Source organism: Aspergillus aculeatus (assembly GCF_001890905.1).
Source record: "Aspergillus aculeatus ATCC 16872 unplaced genomic scaffold ASPACscaffold_4, whole genome shotgun sequence".
Lineage (NCBI taxonomy): Eukaryota > Fungi > Ascomycota > Eurotiomycetes > Eurotiales > Aspergillaceae > Aspergillus > Aspergillus aculeatus.
This window is the reverse complement of record NW_017962979.1, coordinates 231,975-247,797: the sequence shown is the minus strand read 5'-3', so window position 1 is coordinate 247,797 and position 15,823 is coordinate 231,975. Positions and strand designations below refer to the sequence as shown.

At 58.6% G+C, this 15,823-nt stretch overlaps 8 protein-coding genes across 8 annotated transcripts; 4 read left to right on the top strand and 4 right to left on the bottom strand.

Annotated features, from left to right (window-relative positions):
• Positions 1–275: 275 nt before the first annotated feature.
• ASPACDRAFT_1853955 (fungal specific transcription factor domain-containing protein) lies at positions 276–2,408 on the bottom strand. Its single transcript, XM_020197344.1, has 2 exons — positions 1,354–2,408; positions 276–1,290 (listed from the first exon to the last, which is right to left on the bottom strand). The coding sequence occupies exons 1-2, from the start codon at positions 2,398–2,400 to the stop codon at positions 289–291; spliced, it is 2,049 nt and encodes a 682-aa protein (XP_020058256.1). The 5' UTR covers positions 2,401–2,408; the 3' UTR covers positions 276–288.
• A 467-nt stretch (positions 2,409–2,875) lies between these two features.
• On the top strand, positions 2,876–3,921 carry ASPACDRAFT_114426 (SDR family NAD(P)-dependent oxidoreductase). The gene has a single exon (XM_020195798.1). The coding sequence runs from the start codon at positions 2,984–2,986 to the stop codon at positions 3,791–3,793; it is 810 nt and encodes a 269-aa protein (XP_020058255.1). The 5' UTR covers positions 2,876–2,983; the 3' UTR covers positions 3,794–3,921.
• Positions 3,922–4,299: 378 nt separating this feature from the next.
• Positions 4,300–6,146, top strand: ASPACDRAFT_25023 (uncharacterized protein; the record flags this gene model as incomplete). The annotated part of the gene is made up of 3 exons (XM_020199306.1): positions 4,300–4,576; positions 4,635–5,179; positions 5,256–6,146. 3 exons carry the CDS (start codon positions 4,300–4,302, stop codon positions 6,144–6,146), a joined length of 1,713 nt encoding a protein of 570 aa, XP_020058254.1.
• A 125-nt stretch (positions 6,147–6,271) lies between these two features.
• On the bottom strand, positions 6,272–6,736 carry ASPACDRAFT_58317 (Dabb family protein; the record flags this gene model as incomplete). The annotated part of the gene is made up of 3 exons (XM_020203331.1): positions 6,272–6,371; positions 6,428–6,656; positions 6,718–6,736. 3 exons carry the CDS (start codon positions 6,734–6,736, stop codon positions 6,272–6,274), a joined length of 348 nt encoding a protein of 115 aa, XP_020058253.1.
• A 526-nt stretch (positions 6,737–7,262) lies between these two features.
• On the bottom strand, positions 7,263–8,565 carry ASPACDRAFT_1886361 (uncharacterized protein; the record flags this gene model as incomplete). The annotated part of the gene is made up of 1 exon (XM_020198421.1): positions 7,263–8,565. Exon 1 carries the CDS (start codon positions 8,556–8,558, stop codon positions 7,263–7,265), a length of 1,296 nt encoding a protein of 431 aa, XP_020058252.1. The 5' UTR covers positions 8,559–8,565.
• A 645-nt stretch (positions 8,566–9,210) lies between these two features.
• On the top strand, positions 9,211–11,168 carry ilv3C (putative dihydroxy-acid dehydratase; the record flags this gene model as incomplete). The annotated part of the gene is made up of 3 exons (XM_020200805.1): positions 9,211–9,622; positions 9,694–9,905; positions 9,969–11,168. 3 exons carry the CDS (start codon positions 9,211–9,213, stop codon positions 11,166–11,168), a joined length of 1,824 nt encoding a protein of 607 aa, XP_020058251.1.
• A 231-nt stretch (positions 11,169–11,399) lies between these two features.
• Positions 11,400–13,016, bottom strand: ASPACDRAFT_50718 (MFS transporter; the record flags this gene model as incomplete). Its single annotated transcript, XM_020202386.1, has 4 exons — positions 11,400–11,607; positions 11,663–11,794; positions 11,859–12,845; positions 12,904–13,016. 4 exons carry the CDS (start codon positions 13,014–13,016, stop codon positions 11,400–11,402), a joined length of 1,440 nt encoding a protein of 479 aa, XP_020058250.1.
• A 1,316-nt stretch (positions 13,017–14,332) lies between these two features.
• Positions 14,333–15,564, top strand: ASPACDRAFT_50717 (amidohydrolase family protein; the record flags this gene model as incomplete). Its single annotated transcript, XM_020202385.1, has 3 exons — positions 14,333–14,767; positions 14,831–15,308; positions 15,407–15,564. The coding sequence occupies 3 exons, from the start codon at positions 14,333–14,335 to the stop codon at positions 15,562–15,564; spliced, it is 1,071 nt and encodes a 356-aa protein (XP_020058249.1).
• Positions 15,565–15,823: the final 259 nt, after the last annotated feature.

Genomic DNA, 15,823 nt, shown 5'->3' with positions numbered 1-15,823 from the left:
TTGTGGAAAGGGTCAATTGGGGGTTTGTTTTGTGGTGATCTTGGGGTCGCCTTTTGTTTTAATGGTGGGGAAAGGGTGGGGGTGAGGGGAAATCTGAGTGAGACGGAGTGCTTCCGAGAGCGAGCGCTAGGTCGCGCGCGGCTTGTTCCGTCGGAAGTAGCCGGGCGGCTTTTCCTGGGCGTGGGTTCTGTTACTGCTTTTCCCATCTAACCAAATGGATGTAATCTGTACCATTCAAGCAAACAGCCACGTTACAGCGATTCGGTTGATGTAATCAATGAAAAGCCATCAGCTCTCATGCTGAGAGCTACCGAATATCTCCCGAATCAACCCATCCAGATCCGAGACCCCGCTCCAGCCCTGGAAATCACACCGCAGCAGGTCATCGAACAGGTTCAGAAACTCCGACGGCGGAGACGGAGCAGCAGTAGGAGGCTGTCCCGGCAGCCCCGCCTGCCACGAGAGCGTGGGGTCATCCTCGTAAGAAGTGGAGCTCTGCCCCTGCACGGCCCTACCTCTCTGGTCAACATGCTGCAGCTGGGCCGCCGGGACCCCAGGATCTCGCAGGCGATGGCGCAGCGGTGACGATGCGGTCTCGCCCGAGCCCGCCGGGCCCTTGAGCAGCCGCTGCACCGTCACGTTGGACAGCTGGGCGATGCAGTCGCGCGCGCTGGCGGCCTCCGCCCAGTGCTCGCCGATACTGCTCAGGATGCTCTGTGCGGAGTTGAGCCGGCGGATGAGTTCGTCCGTGCGGAATCGCGTCGCCGTCTCCGGCAGCTTCCAGATCCCGTGCAGCAGGACGAGCGTCCCCAGGAAGACGGCGTGCACGGCCAGGCGGCTGTACAGCAGTCGGCCGGCGTCGTACAGATCGCCGAAGCACTGCAGCAGCATGAAGGCGTGCTGGACGCACAGATCCAGCATCTCCGGGGCGGGAGCGGGGATCGCCGGGCTGGGTCGCAGCAGGAGCACCATCGTCTCGTGGTACTTGGCGTGGCAGTACGGGGTCATCCCGGTGTTGTCTTGATCCCGGGGGTGCTGCGGCACGGCGGCATGCCACTCCTGCAGGGATCGCATCATGTCCCGCTGCCAGGCGAAGATGTCTTTCACGGGCGGGTATGCGTAGGCGGGCGCGTCGCGGCAGATGCTGTGCATGACGTATTTGATTTCGGAGTTGAGCTGCGCCAGTTTGAAGAGGTGGATTGAATAGGACATGTGGGATGGCGCTTCCAGCGATACGGGCTGGTCGGCAGAGCGGTTCATGAGGTTGCTGTCGGGGATATCCAGGGGGAACTGTCGTGGGTTAGTACAGTATCAAAGTAAGTACGAGATTTTAGTATGAAGGCTCAGGCGTACCCGTATCTCACACGCTTCGTCCCTGAGTCCTATCGGTCGACCCATCATGGTGCAGACCGTGCGGTCAAATGTGTACGCCACCCAGAACACCCGCGTCCGCATCTCCTGGGTGAACAGAGAAATCTGGTAGGACGGAGAGGCGCGAACGTCGCGTTGCAGCCCCAAGTCTATCACGCTTGCCAGGCACTGGTAATTCAGATTCCAGATGTTGACGTTGCAAGAGGGGTTGTACAAGGCGTAGACCATGAGCAGCAACAAGCACTGCAGCGCAGCCATCGACTCATCGTGGCAAACGTAGTCCACGTACTTCATCGCTGACGCGTAGTAGCCTTCCACCGGGAGCTGGAGCTTGCATTGGCGGGAAAGGTTCAGGGACGCGATCGCCAGAACCATATACACCTGAAACGTGCTGGTTGGGTTTTCCTCCGGGGCGCTGTACACGTCATTCAGCAGTTCAATGTGACGCTGCTCGTGTAGGAATGGGTACAGAAGGTGGACGGTTCGAAAGTACGTGGTCGAGAGCTCGACAGCGACCTCCTTCTGGGGTGGCAGCGTGGCTGGCGGGTTCAGCAATTCGACGGGTAGGTGGGACAGATGGCCGCTGGAGGAGGATTCCTGCCGGCCGCGCCACCCTGTATTCGAGAAGATGCGCTTGGCAAAGAAGTATCCGCTCGAAGGGCCGATGTAACGGGGATCACTCCCACGGGAGAGAGACACCAGACCGATCTCGTGGGCTTGGTGTGGCTCGTCCTGCATGGGGGCATGATGCGAGATCGACTGGTCGGGGGTGGGTAGGGTAGCTGCGTTCGCCTCCGCCACGACAGCTGTAGCCTGGGGAATTGACTGATCGGGCGTCGGCAGAGTGACTTGGCTAGCTTCAAGAGGGGTTTGCTGTGTTTCTTGCGGAGATCCATGGTTCTGCTGCAGACTATCTTCTATGATTGACTCGTCCAGGGTCTCTGAGTGCCGCTCCGGGCCATTACTCAGGTCGACATTCGAGCATTTCTCTCGAACAATCGACTCCAGCCACTTGATTCTGTTTTCCATATTTGCAATGTACCTACAGCCATCGTATTAGTACGGGGTAGTCAGGCTCTAGAATTACGGCAGCGACTAACGAGCGATGCACTTCCTGCTTCCCATCATTAACGCAAGCAACGCCGGATTTCCGGCATGCGCCACAGGTAGGGGTGATGCCATCGCAACGAATCTTGCGACGCTGGCAGCGTCTGCAGGCGGCGCGATTGCGCGCGCGTCTAGGGGAGTCCATCGAGTGCAATATATGGAGAGGAAGTCTGGCATTAGGCACTATGCAATCAATGCATGGATCAAACGGAGACTCGCCGCGAAGGGATGCGAAGATTAGCTAGCACGGCCGGGGAAAATCCGTTAGCCCGTTCCAATCCTTGTGGTCCTTGTGGCGGATGCGGACCGGACAGCATCCGAGGGTAGCGGATACGATCCGCCGACGATAAGCCCTGATAAGAGCCGGTGGGCAGAGCAGCAACAGCAGCAGCAACAGCAGGGAAAAGGAAAAGAAAGGCAGTTCATTCATTACTTCTGTGGTAGCTTGGCTTTTCTTCTTGCAAAGTATATCCACATCTTTCCTTCTACCTCCACACATCCCATCATGCTTCGCTTAGATGGCAAAGTGGTCTTGATCACCGGCCTGGGCCAAACCACCGAGGAAGGCTGGGGCATCGGGGCGGCCATCGCCGCCAAACTGGCCCAGCAGGGCGCCCTCATCTACGGCGGAAACCGCTCGCTCGCCTCCGCCCAACGCACCAAGGCCCGCATCGAGGAGGCCGGCGGCGTGTGCGATGTCCAGGAGACCAACGTCACCGACTCCGCCTCCGTAGAAGCGCTGGTCGACGCCTGCATGCGCAAACACGGTCGCATCGACATCCTCGTCAACAACGTCGGCAAGTCCGAGCCGGGGTGTCCGGCCACCATGGCCGAAGACGTCTGGGACGCGCAGGTGGACCTGAATCTCAAGAGCATCTATCTGACCTGTCACTATGTCTTGCCGATCATGGAGAAGCAAGCGACCGGGGGATCGGTCGTCAATGTGTCGAGCATTGCAGGACTGCGGTATATCGGCAAGCCGCAGGTCGCGTACTCGGCCACCAAGGCGGCGATCATGCAGTTCACGAAGGCGACGGCGGTCATCTATGCGGACAAGAACGTGCGGTTGAACACGGTGGTGCCGGGGCTGATCTATACCCCGTACACGCAGCAACTGGCGAAGCGGTATGCGCCCGGCGGGGATGAGGAGGAGTACATGCGGAAGCGGGACGCACAGGTGCCCATGGGTCGCATGGGCGATGCCTGGGATGTAGCCAATGCGGCGGTCTTCCTTGCCTCAGATGAGGCCCGGTATATCACGGGGCAGGAGTTGGTGGTAGATGGAGGCATCACCTCGTCAACGGGGAGAGTGTGAGGTTTGACCTGGCGCGGGGATCCGATGTAAAATAGATGTTGTGGTTGCGAGGCATAGTCATCGCCGGTTTGAAGTTCTGTGAAATTATTCTATTCTGCTGCGAAATGCATGCTAGGTTAAGTGACGACGTATAATTCAGATGTTGAATATCTCCTACGGACTCCGGAGGAGGATTACATATAAGCATTGAGCAATCATCAACAAATACCCCAAAGGAGTTTTATTGATAGCAAGGTGATGCAATCTGATCCGCATTGTGCTGATAAGAGGGATAATGCAACCTTCTGATTTGCGCGTAGAGAGCCGAGGTTACACCGCTAATTGGGGCAATTTGTTGACTCCACTGCACTGCATTGCTCCAACCTCCTCCAGGCTCCACACCTTTCATCTTCCCCGATAACCTGGAGATAACGGCGGGTGATGCTAGCATAAAAGCCAAGCCCCGCCCCTGCCATCACATACAATACAGAGTAATTCGTACTTCTACTACGCAGAGCATCGTGACAATGCGATCTCTCTGGTCTGTCGCATTGCTGGGTGCCTGGCCACTCACCCAGGCCCAATTTGTTGCCCCTCCGACGGACCTGATCTCCACCAAAGGCTATCTCGATGTCCCCGTTCGGTACAAGCAGGTCCCCAACGGGATCTGCGAAACCGATCCCAGCGTGAAGAGTTTCTCCGGCTACCTCGATGTCGCCGAGAACGAACACATCTTCTTCTGGTTCTTCGAAGCGCGGAACCAAGATCCCCAAGACGCTCCGCTGACGGTGTGGATCAATGGAGGTAGACCAACCCCGGTGAACTATCGCTTGCCATACAATTCTGATGCCAGAACCACCAGGTCCCGGGTCGTCGTCCATGATCGGCCTTTTCCAGGAGAACGGCCCCTGTGGAGTCGACGCGAATGGCTCCGTGTACAACAACCCGTACTCGTGGTCGAATGCGAGCAACATGCTGTACATTGACCAGCCGGTGCAGACCGGGTTCTCCTACAGCATTCCCGTCCCGGGCTACGTCGACTCCGAGACCAGCAACGTGATCAGCCTGCCCTCGACCAGCTGCCCGGACTATGCGGCCGGCCTCTCGTGTGGGACCTACTCGTACCCCAACATCAGCCTGACGGCCAACTCGACCGACAACGCCGCCCCCAATTTCTACCGGGCGCTGCAGGGTTTCATGGGCGCATTCCCGCAGTACTCGCGCGAATCCTTCCACTTCACCACCGAGAGCTACGGGGGGCACTACGGGCCCGTCTTCAACGAGTACATCGAGCAGCAGAACGCCCACCTCCCGCACGGAGCCAAGAAGATCCAGCTGGAGAGCGTGATGATCGGGAACGGGTGGTACGACCCGATCATCCAGTACCAGGCCTACTACAACTTCACCGTGAGCCTCTCTTCCGTGCCTCATATACACAGTATACACAGTCCAAGACTCACTGACCCTTCACCCGCACCACCAGGTCTACCCCGGCAACACCTACGACTACCAACCGTACAACGCCTCGATCAGCGCCCTCCTGTACAACAACGTCTACGGCCCGGGCAACTGCCTCAGCCAGCTGCGCGACTGCGCGGCGCGCGGCACGGACGCGATCTGCAGCACGGCGGACTCGTTTTGCGCGAATGAGGTGGAGAGCATCTACGACCTGTACTTAGGGCGGGACGAGTACGACATCCGGGAGCTGACGCCGGACCCATTTCCCTACGAGTTCTACGTGGACTACCTGAACACGGCGCGGGTGCAGGCGGCGATCGGGGCGACGGTCAACTTCACGGAGAGCAACAACGCGGTGTACGAGGCGTTCTCGGCGACGGGCGACGACGGCCGCCGCATGCGCACCACCGCCGACGTCGCCGCCCTGCTCCGCCAGGGCGTCACCGTCGCCATGTACGCCGGCGACGCCGACTACAACTGCAACTGGCTGGGCGGCGAGGCCGTCGCCGCCGAGGTGGGCGCCCCCGGCTTCGCGGCCGCGGGCTACACGAACATCACGACCTCGGACGGGGTGGTGCACGGCCAGGTGCGCCAGGCCGGCCGCTTCGCCTTCGTGCGGGTCTACGAGAGCGGCCATGAGGTCCCCTTCTACCAGCCCTTGCTGGCACTGGAGATGTTCGAGCGGGTCATCTCGGGCAAGGACGTGGCGACGGGGACCGTGGATCCCGGGACGGAGGGGTACAAGACGGTCGGGTCGGTCAAGAGCACCTACCGCGAGGGCAATGGGACCGTGCAGTGGGAGGTGCTGGATTCGCTAGCGACGTACAACACGACGACCAACAAGCCGAATCCGATCGGTGGGAAGCGGGCGAGGAGGCAAGGGTGGCGGAAGAATGCGCTGCGGTTGCAGATGTAGTCTGTAGTCTTCTGATGCGATTGCGTTGGATTACAACGTATGGTTAATGCGGGTCTATCTTCACTATTGTTGACAAATCTATCGAGCACACAGTGCCTCCGCCCCATGATTCCCCGTAGTCAGAATTATACCGCAAACTGACACATATACTCATCCGCCGGATCGACCTCGAAGTCGAACCGCACGAGGTCCTCTTTGTACGGGAACATATACGTCGACGTCACCCTGCCACCATAGGTTAGCCTGAACACACGGAAACGACATTGGGATTGAGAACAAACCAGTGATGCTCCTGACTCGCCTGGTACTCCGCCAACGCCGCCAGATTCTCATGGTAGCTCACCAGCGCGATCTGGAACCCCTTGCTGCGGTCGATCGGGTCCGTCACGCTGGGACCCCCGACGATGAGCCGGCCATCCTTGACGCACGGGAGATTCTTGAGCTTCTTGAGTTCGGTGACGAAGGTGTTTTTGTGCTCGTCGCTCACGTCGGAGCGGAATTTGAAGAGGACTGCGGAGGTTCATGGGTTAGGATGGGTGCGATTTGGGAAGGTGGTTGTGGGGAAACGGACCGATGTGTACGAGGGTCATGGTTGATGCTTGTGGGAGCGTGGGTAGAATAGAATATACAGCTTGCTATTTGTGTGAGTCTGTAGATAAATAGGAAATTGAGGTTGATGTCAGAGTTGCTGCGTTGGAACCTGTTGCGTTGCATCTTTGGGTATTTAGGTATATTTAAGACGGTTTCGTTGATCGGAAGCGGGCCGAGGGGGGGTTCCTGTATCGGCTAGTCAATGCGGATACGTCCCGCATCGCTCTTGACTGCGCGCTTGGAGTGTATTTTTGGTACTTTTGGTATAATCGGTTACTGGGCGGCCGACTAGCGACACTTGGGATTATGAAAGGTGTTTGGGGCTCTTACTTTCTGTATTATGACTGTGTTGTTCTCAACCATCACTGACAGCCTCGGAGACTGCTGTCCTCCACCGAATCGACGCTATGGGGACCTCGTGCATTCTACAAATCCCTTCTACTGGTTTCCCTGATTGACTTGACACCAACATGAATCTATAAGCAACTTTAAGCAAAGACAGAACTTCATCCCTACAAGTCTCTATTACCACGGTCTTCTGCACTGCTGCCGATGCCAGATCTGATAATGGGCGTGCTGGTTGCAAGTCCCATAGCGGTAGAACAGGGGGGGTTCGCGGGCATTCTTGATGGCTCGCCAGACGGCGTGGAATGCCCGGTCGATGTTAGTGTTGTCGTCGAGCTGCAGCTCCAGCCAGTCGCCGACACCATCCATCTCCAACTTGACGCGCCCCGAGAGACTCTGGTCCCCGTCGAGGTGGTTCACGTCGAAGGCAAAGAGCATGTACGCGGTGAAGAGCCGGATCCAATAATGGTTCACCCACTGGCCCCTGTGCCGCATGATGAGCCGCACGAGGTTCTCCACGGCTTTGGCGGGGGTTAGCATGTTGACCGGGTAATGCTTGGGGTTCTGCCGCCCCCGGAAGTCGAGCAGGCCGGCGCCCGCGGCGGGCAGATGGCTGGATGAGGTGGTTCGGTAGACCGACGTCCCGGGGGCGCTTCGCGGGGTGCGCTGCGACAGCGGCCACAGGAAGGCCGGTTCGTCCCCGTGCGCTGCCGGGCCGCAGGGCGGGTCTGGGAGGGCTGGGTGAATCACAGCCTTCATGGGATACAGAAAGACCCCGCGCGACTGCTCCAGATCCCAGGCCGACTTGGGGTAGCGGTGGTCGGTGTGGAAGTGAATCGCCGGTCGTGGGTAGGCGCGGTGCGATGGCTTGTCGCGCCGCAGGACGGCGCACCGGACTTTCTTTTGGCGGAGGGACCACCGCTTCCCTCCCGAAGAAGCCTTGTCGCTCTCCTCCCCCTCCTCCTCGCTGTCACTCTGCCCCAGCATCTCGCTCCACGCCGCCGTGCGCGGGCAGGCCGGGCAGGCCGGGAATCCGTCCGCCCGCAGGATCTCCGCCGCCTGGTCGAGGAGCGGCTCGGGGATCGCCCATTCGGAATTCTGGACGTTGATTGGCACGCCAGCGTATGAGGCGGCCATCTCGCCGGTCACAGTGGCCTTGATGCGGTTCGTGCCAAGCAGATAGGACATTCGGCGGTGCAGCTCGGGACTGTCCGGCGCATCCACCGGGAAATCCACCCGCGGCGGAGGCACGGGCTTCCTGTCTTTCGCCTTGAGACCCGGGGTCTGGTCTAACCAGTAGGGAATCTTGGCCAGCGACACCTCGTCGGGTCCCACTATGTTGACGCTCGAGACGGTTTCATTATCGGAGTCAGACGAGGTATCCGAGTCCCAGTCGGGGAGTCCGTAGTCCAGATTCGTGGCCTTGCATTGGGAGGCAAATTCTTTTTGTGCAGACTCTGTCTGCAGAGTGGCCATTTTGACCTAGCTATGAGATTCGTACGGAGATGATAGATACTGCGACTGAGTGAAAGGAGCGACACTACGACTGACTTGGGAGGGGGGGTTATATACTGTGTATCCTGCGAATTTGTTGTTTGTGGTGGTGTGAAAGTTTGTTGCATGCCTTGTCATATTGCTCACTTTGTTGTCCTTTGATGTGCTAATGACCTCCGTCTTATATACAAAGGCCTACATTCTGAGATGGATAGTGATGATATATGAGAGGGTCTGGATGTTTACCCGTTTCTTTGAGCCCCGGTTTTGTGCTATGTTATGTTTCCATTGTTAGGGTTCCCACGCTCCTTTGTCTGTACGTCTTTGTGCGAACAAGACATTGTGCTCAGTGTAGTAATAGAGTGCCTAAGGCTGGCATTTTAGACTGCATTGGATGATTCCAACTCCAGCCAATCCAGATAAGCGTAAATGGCATTGCGCCATGCCGACGGAAATGAGAAGCGTCGAAGCGTCGAAGCGTCGAAACGGGGAGCTCGGATCTCTCCCGCTTTGCTGCTCGGAGAAGTTTCCGCCTCGGTTCATCCCCAGCCGACCCCGCATTGTCTCATAAAGCTGCACGTTTGGCAACATCAGGAATCAAACTATCAGCTTCGTCTACCATTTAAACGCGAGAATGGAGCAAACGGAACCACCAAGCCAAGACTATGATCTCCAGCAACCCATCGCCTCTACCACCGGGCTGCGCCAAGGGCTCACCTCGTACGGAGACGCCCACTTCTCCCTGTTCCTGCGCAAAGTCTTCATCAAAGCCCTAGGTTACTCGGAGGATGCGCTCTCCCGTCCCATCATCGGAATCATCAATACTGGCTCGGGCTTCAACCCCTGCCATGGGAACGTGCCGCAGCTGATGGAGGCGACCAAGCGAGGCATCCACCTTGCGGGAGGAATTGCCATCGATTTCCCCACCATCAGCCTGCACGAGGGTTTCTCCCATCCGACCAGCATGTTCCTGCGGAATCTCATGAGCATGGACACCGAGGAGATGATCCGTGCTCAGCCTGTGGATGCTTGCATTATGATTGGAGGTATGTACCGGCCAGAACCTTCCCACTTACAGCCGTGAACCTGTGCGATCATGCTGACGTTCTACCCCCAGGCTGCGACAAGACGGTCCCCGCTCAGATCATGGGCGGCATCTCCGCCAACAAGCCCATCTTGCCCCTGCTCACCGGCCCCATGATGCCTGGCAGTCACCGGGGCAAGCGAATCGGCGCCTGCACCGACTGCCGAAACAACTGGGCCTCGTACCGGGCGGGCACGATCGACATGGAGGAGATCGGAGCGATCAACGAGGAACTGGCGCCGACAGTGCGTAACCCAGCCCTCCCCTTTCCCTTCCCCAAGGCACAGCCCTGACTTCCCCCCGCACAGGTCGGCACCTGCGGAGTAATGGGCACCGCCAGCACGATGGCCTGCATCACCGTCGCCCTCGGCCTCACCCCACTCCAGGGAGCCTCCGCGCCCGCCGTCTCAGCCGCCCGCCTGCGCATCGCCGAGCAGACGGGCGCCAACGCAGTCGCCGCCGCGCAGCACCGCGACCAGCGCACCCCGCAAGCCCTGCTCACCGCAGAATCCTTCCACAACGCAGCCGTGGTCCTCCAAGCGATCGGCGGCTCGACGAACGCAATGGTGCACCTAATGGCAATCATCAACCGCCACCCGGACATCAGCGGAACCCTCACCCTAGACACATTGGACGCCATCGGCCGCACAACCCCGCTGCTGGTGGATCTCAAACCCAGCGGCGACAACTACATGACCGACTTCCACAACGCGGGGGGCATGCTCTGCCTGCTGCACCGACTGCGCCCGCTCCTCAAGACCTCGGCGCGCACCATCACCGGCGAAACGCTGGGCGAGATCCTCGACAAGACCCCCTTCCGCGACCACGACTTTTCTCGGAGTATCATCCGCACCCTGGAGAACCCGCTGCACCCCAACGCCTCCCTCGTCGTGCTGCACGGCAACATTGCCCCGGACGGGGCCGTGTGCAAGGCCTCGGCCTCCAAGGACAAGCGCCTCCTGCAACACACGGGCCCCGCCGTCGTCTTCGAGAACCCGCGCGACCTCGCCGCCCGCCTCGACTCCCCGGACCTCGACGTGACCCCGGACTCCGTCCTCGTGCTCAAGGGCATCGGCCCCATCGGGAACCCCGGCATGCCCGAGGCCGGCATGATCCCCATCCCGCGCAAGCTGGCCGCCCGGGGGGTCACGGATATGCTGCGTCTCTCGGACGGCCGGATGTCCGGGACCGCCGGGGGCACGATCGTCCTGCATGTAGCGCCGGAGGCGGCGGTGCCTGATTCGCCGTTCGGGGCGGTGCGCACCGGGGATCGGATTACGCTGGATGTGGAGAAGCGGGTGCTGCGGTTGGAGGTGAGTGAGGAGGAGTTGCGGAGGAGGGCGGAGGAGCGGCGGGTCGCCGTGGTGGAACAAGGGTTGGGGGAGGAGACGTGGAATGCGCGGCGGGCCAGGCGCGGGTATCGCGGGCTGTATGAGCGGGAGGTCAATCAGGCGCATGAGGGGGCGGATTTTCGGTTTTTGACGGCCCGCGGGCCCGGGGAGGTGTAGGTTATGTTGGGTGTTTGTATGGTCTACTGAGGATTGGTTGAGGTGATTGGGAATGTACTGTACAAGGTATGTGCATGTATTGCTTGGCTTGTAATGTACAGCTTTGTGTGAGGATCCAAGTAGGGCAGCTTATGAAAACTGAAGGAGACTGGAGCCATGATGTGGAAGCTCCGGTCGGCTTGGCTCTAGCCCTATGTCTATGAGATCAAATGCTACCCACGCATGTTCAAGCTAAGGCGCAAGCGAGCTCTTCCCCCTCAACCGCGGGCCCCACCTCCGAAACGCAAAGGGAATAGGAATCATCACGGCCGCCAGACACCCCAGCAACGTCGCCGCCCACTGGATCCCCAGATTCTCGAACATTTGCTTCGTGAACAGCGGAAATCCAGCCGCAACGCTGGAGCGGAGGATGATGTTGGCCGCCACGGTCGATGCCGCCCTAAGTCACGTCAGCTCCTGCCCGAGAAGCAGCAAGAATGTTCCTGCCAACTTACAGCGGGAGATACGAATCAACCAAGTAGTTGAAACACGGGAGGAAGATGCACAGTACGCCGAACCCCACGAAGACACCGGCCGCAGTGGGTGCCATCCAGTGGATGCGTGGTGTGAATCCCGTCCAGCCGAACCTTCTCCCCCTCACATCAGTATGGTGCTCGTGCGAGTCGTGACCACGATACAGAGTATACGTACCAGAAGATCCCGACCGTGAAGATTGGAGCACCGATCATCGCGGGCCCCAGCCGCCATTCCGGAACGGGGCGGTTGTCGTTCGCGATGAGTTTCTTGACATACCCCGAGTGCTGGGAGAGGATAAAAGCGCAGGCGAAGATCTGGCCAATGATCAGGCTGATGAAGGGCAGGCCGCTGACGCCGAGGTTCATGTGGTAGACCGTCTGGAACACGTAGGGGTAGGCCTCAAGCAGGGCGTAGACCAGCCCGTAGATAAAAGACATGTACATCGAGATCAGCAGGATGATAGGCTCGGTGAGGAGCATCCGCAGCGGGCGGGTGAAGTTCTTCTGCAGCAGCGCGGTCAGGTCGATCTCGACCTCATCCTGTTTGGCGTGGATGCCCCAGTTGCGGGTCGCCCGGCGGATGGCGGCTGCCTTCTCGACCAGAAGGATCGGGGCGTATGTTTCTTTCAGGAAGGCAAAGGAGATGATGGCCAATGCAAAGCCCATCAAGGCGGGGAGGTAGAGTGTCCAGCGCCAGCCAAGCGAGCTGGAGGTAATGAACCCGCCGATGAACGGGGCGCAGAAGGGCCCGACGAACACGGTGAGCGCGTAGATGGTCATGGCGAATCCCCGATGGGCATTGCTGTAGATATCCGTCAGCACGCCGGGGACGACGGACAACGGGCAGGCTCCGAACACCCCCGCGAAGAAGCGGCAGATGATGACCGTCTGCAGGTCCTTGCCCACTGCCGAGCCGATGTCGAAGATGGCCCCGCCGACGAGGCCTAGAATCAGGGGCCACCGTCGGCCGATCAATTCCGAAGCGGGTCCCCAGATCAGAGGGCCCGATGCGAAGCCCAGGACGTAGAGGGTGGTTCCCAAGGTGGCTACTTCGGTGCTGACGCCGAAGGCTCTGCCTACTTGCTCGGTTCCTGGGGCGAACAGCCCGCTGGCGAAGGATGCGACGAAGGTGCCGGCACAGGCTATGACGGAGATGTAGAGCCTAATTTGGAGGGTTAGATTTTGATTCTAAGTTTCTCCCAGTTCTCGAATGGTCTTACTTCACGGCAGAGCTCCAGTTGAAAGGATGCGTGGCGTCGTCAGGTCCGTCGAACTCAACAACGTACTCAGCTGGATCAGGAAGCGGCGGTGGGAAACGCTTCCCGGGTCCCATAGAATAACCTAAAGGCTTGTCCTTCTCGAGGGTTTCATCATTGTCACTGCCCACGGTCAGGTCGTACTGCAGGCTATCGCTTCCTCTTTTGTGTAGTTCGCCTGCTTCGAGGTCCGCGTTGCTCATGGCGTTTTTCCTGTGCAGGAAGTTGTTTCAAGTCGAAGGTTTTCCAGAGGGTGCTCATGGCAATTGAGATGAAATTTCCAACCTGAAATGGCGACACATTATCGACCATTTTTGTATGGGTGAAGTTCATACTGTCGGGTATTGCGGGCCGCCGCCACGGGCTTCGCCCTGACTCATGTTTCGAGGGCTCACAGCGGATGGGCTAGGCGGGGTCTTGACCCGACTCTTGTATAGACAGACATCACACTCTGAACAGCAGAAATACCCAGAAGAAAACTTCGCAGCCATCGAGCCAAGTAGATTCGACGAGTCTCGATACATCAGCACATTCCAGTACAAAACAGCGACCGCCGTACTAGGCAAACTCTTTATAGATTAGCCGAATCGCCGAAGGGACATCGGTTCCCGAGATTCCGCAATAGCCGCACTAGCCACAAGTAGCTTTCCGTTGAGGGAACATACTTCTTCGTCATAGATGCGGTTCACAACCTACATCTCCTGGCTATGTGGAACCGATGGGCATTAACTGCGGGTTAGTCCGCACCTGCGAAGATTTTAGAAAGAATGGGCCCTGGTGCCCAGCCCTTCATCCTCAGTCCAAGGTCGGTTGCCGAGTGCGCCCTACCCCGCTCCAAATGTGGTCGGGTTCCTGCGCATCAAGACCCTCCTCACGTCCCGTAATGATCATTTATATCTGTTAGAGTAGCACGAATGCTTGAATGGAAGAAAGCTAGGGTTGGTGATGTTGCTCTGGGCGCATAATATAATCCATCGCGAAGTCCGCTATTCCATCACTTTTCAATCCCCAGCGAAGTATGGAGCCTTCATCGAGAACAATTCTAATCATCCCGAACGAGGCGGCATTTAGCGCCCATTGAATTCAGAGCCCTAACCTTTTCGAGACCAAACTGCACCAATCATAAGGGGACTTCCAAGCCATGGTGCGGGATAGAATGTTGGAACTCTTCAGCTGAATCTCTTCGTCGAATCGCCATCTTCTCCAGTATTAATTCCTTCGTATATCTCGGTCGCGTATATTTGTTTGTTTGCCCGAGCTCCTACGCCAAGAAAAGTCATGCGTGTATATAAGGCCACTGGGTGAAATCTGCACCTGCATCTCCCTCCAGCTGGAGGAAGCCCAGGTGAACGCTCAACTGCGTCACAATAGCAATCGCGTTACGCTGTCGACCATGGCCAAATTCATATACCACCTCGCCGCCTTCGCGGCCGCGGCGACGCAGATCGTACACGCGCACACCAGCCTCGACTCCCAATACCGGATCGACGTGCACTCCCACCCGGTCCCGCAGATCTGGCTGGATGCGCTGGTCGAAGAAGGGTACCCCACCGTGAATGGCAGCTTGATCGTGGAGGGCTTCCCGGTGCCGGACTGGACGCTGGCGGGCCACCTCCAGAACATGGACAGCTACGGGGTCAACTACTCGACGCTGAGCGTGACCACCCCCGGTGTGTACTTCCTGGCGTCCAAGCCCCAGAAGGCCAAACGACTGGCCCATGAGCTCAACAACCTGCTGCACAACTACACCCAAACCTATCCGACGCGCCTGGGAGCGCTATGCCTCCTGCCTCTGCCCAACGTCGCAGACGCATTGGAGGAGATCAAGGTACCACACCTCCCCTACCAACCCATTGTCAAACGTTAGAACAATCCACCGACCAGAGAATAGTACTGCCTCGACACCCTCCACTTCGACGGCATCGGCCTCTACACCAACTACGACGGCCTGTACCTGGGCGACGCGAGCCTCGACCCCGTGTTCGCGGCCCTGAACCAGCGCCGCGCCACCGTCTTCGTCCACCCCGCGACGCCCGGCTGCGCCGACGCCACCCTCGGCTACGGCGGTCCCCTGACGGAGTACCCGTTCGACAGCGTGCGCGCGATGGAGAACATGCTGCTGACCGGCCAGCGCGCGCGCTATCCCAACGTCACGATGATCTACCCGCACGGCGGCGGCGCCATGCCCTACCTGGCCGGTCGCATCGCGGGGGTGGCCAGTCTGCCGGCGCTGGGGGCGCTGAACCCGGCGACCGTGATCGCCCAGCTGAAGGGGTATTACTTCGACACGGCGTCGGCTTATTCGGCAATCCAGCTGCAGGGGCTGAAGGCGTTTATCGGCGTGGGCCAGATTGTGACGGGGACGGACTGTAAGTCATCTGCCTGATTGAGATTTTCTCACTCTTTTGTTCATGAAGATGCATTGTGAGGTGGTGAACGGGGTGCTGATTGCTGATGGTGGTGTTAGTTCCGTATGTGCCGGTCAGTCAGGCGAAACCGGGGCTGGCGGCGATCCAGGCGAATGGCAATTTTACCGAGGCGGAAATGGCGCAGATCAATCATCAGAATGCGTTGGCCATCTTCCCTCGCATTGCGGCTAAGCTTGGGTTGACAAAATCGAACTGAGGGTGAGTGAGATGACTGTGCAGTGAGAAGTGAGACAGATGGCACGTGATTCGGGGAGGGTGAAAACCAATGACATGCAATGAGAAAAGAATTGAAACGTTGAACACAGAAATGAGATGTTGAGTTCTCCGCACCTTCTGATGGCCGAGGCCCTGCGGGTCCATTATTTCGATTAAATGATTAGTGAACATCTTGGGGAGGCCATCAGCCCAGGTGACTAAGCAGCCCTGGCCCCAACAGATCTCTCCATGTCAACATA

Bases quoted from the DNA above. Each gene is read 5' to 3' on its own strand.
- ASPACDRAFT_114426 (XM_020195798.1), top strand. From the start codon at position 2,984: ATGCTTCGCTTAGATGGCAAAGTGGTCTTGATCACCGGCCTGGGCCAA.
- ASPACDRAFT_1853955 (XM_020197344.1), bottom strand. From the start codon at position 2,400: ATGGAAAACAGAATCAAGTGGCTGGAGTCGATTGTTCGAGAGAAATGC. The intron at 1,291-1,353 runs GTACGCCTGAGC...AACCCACGACAG, and splicing joins ACGAAGCGTGTGAGATACGG to TTCCCCCTGGATATCCCCGA.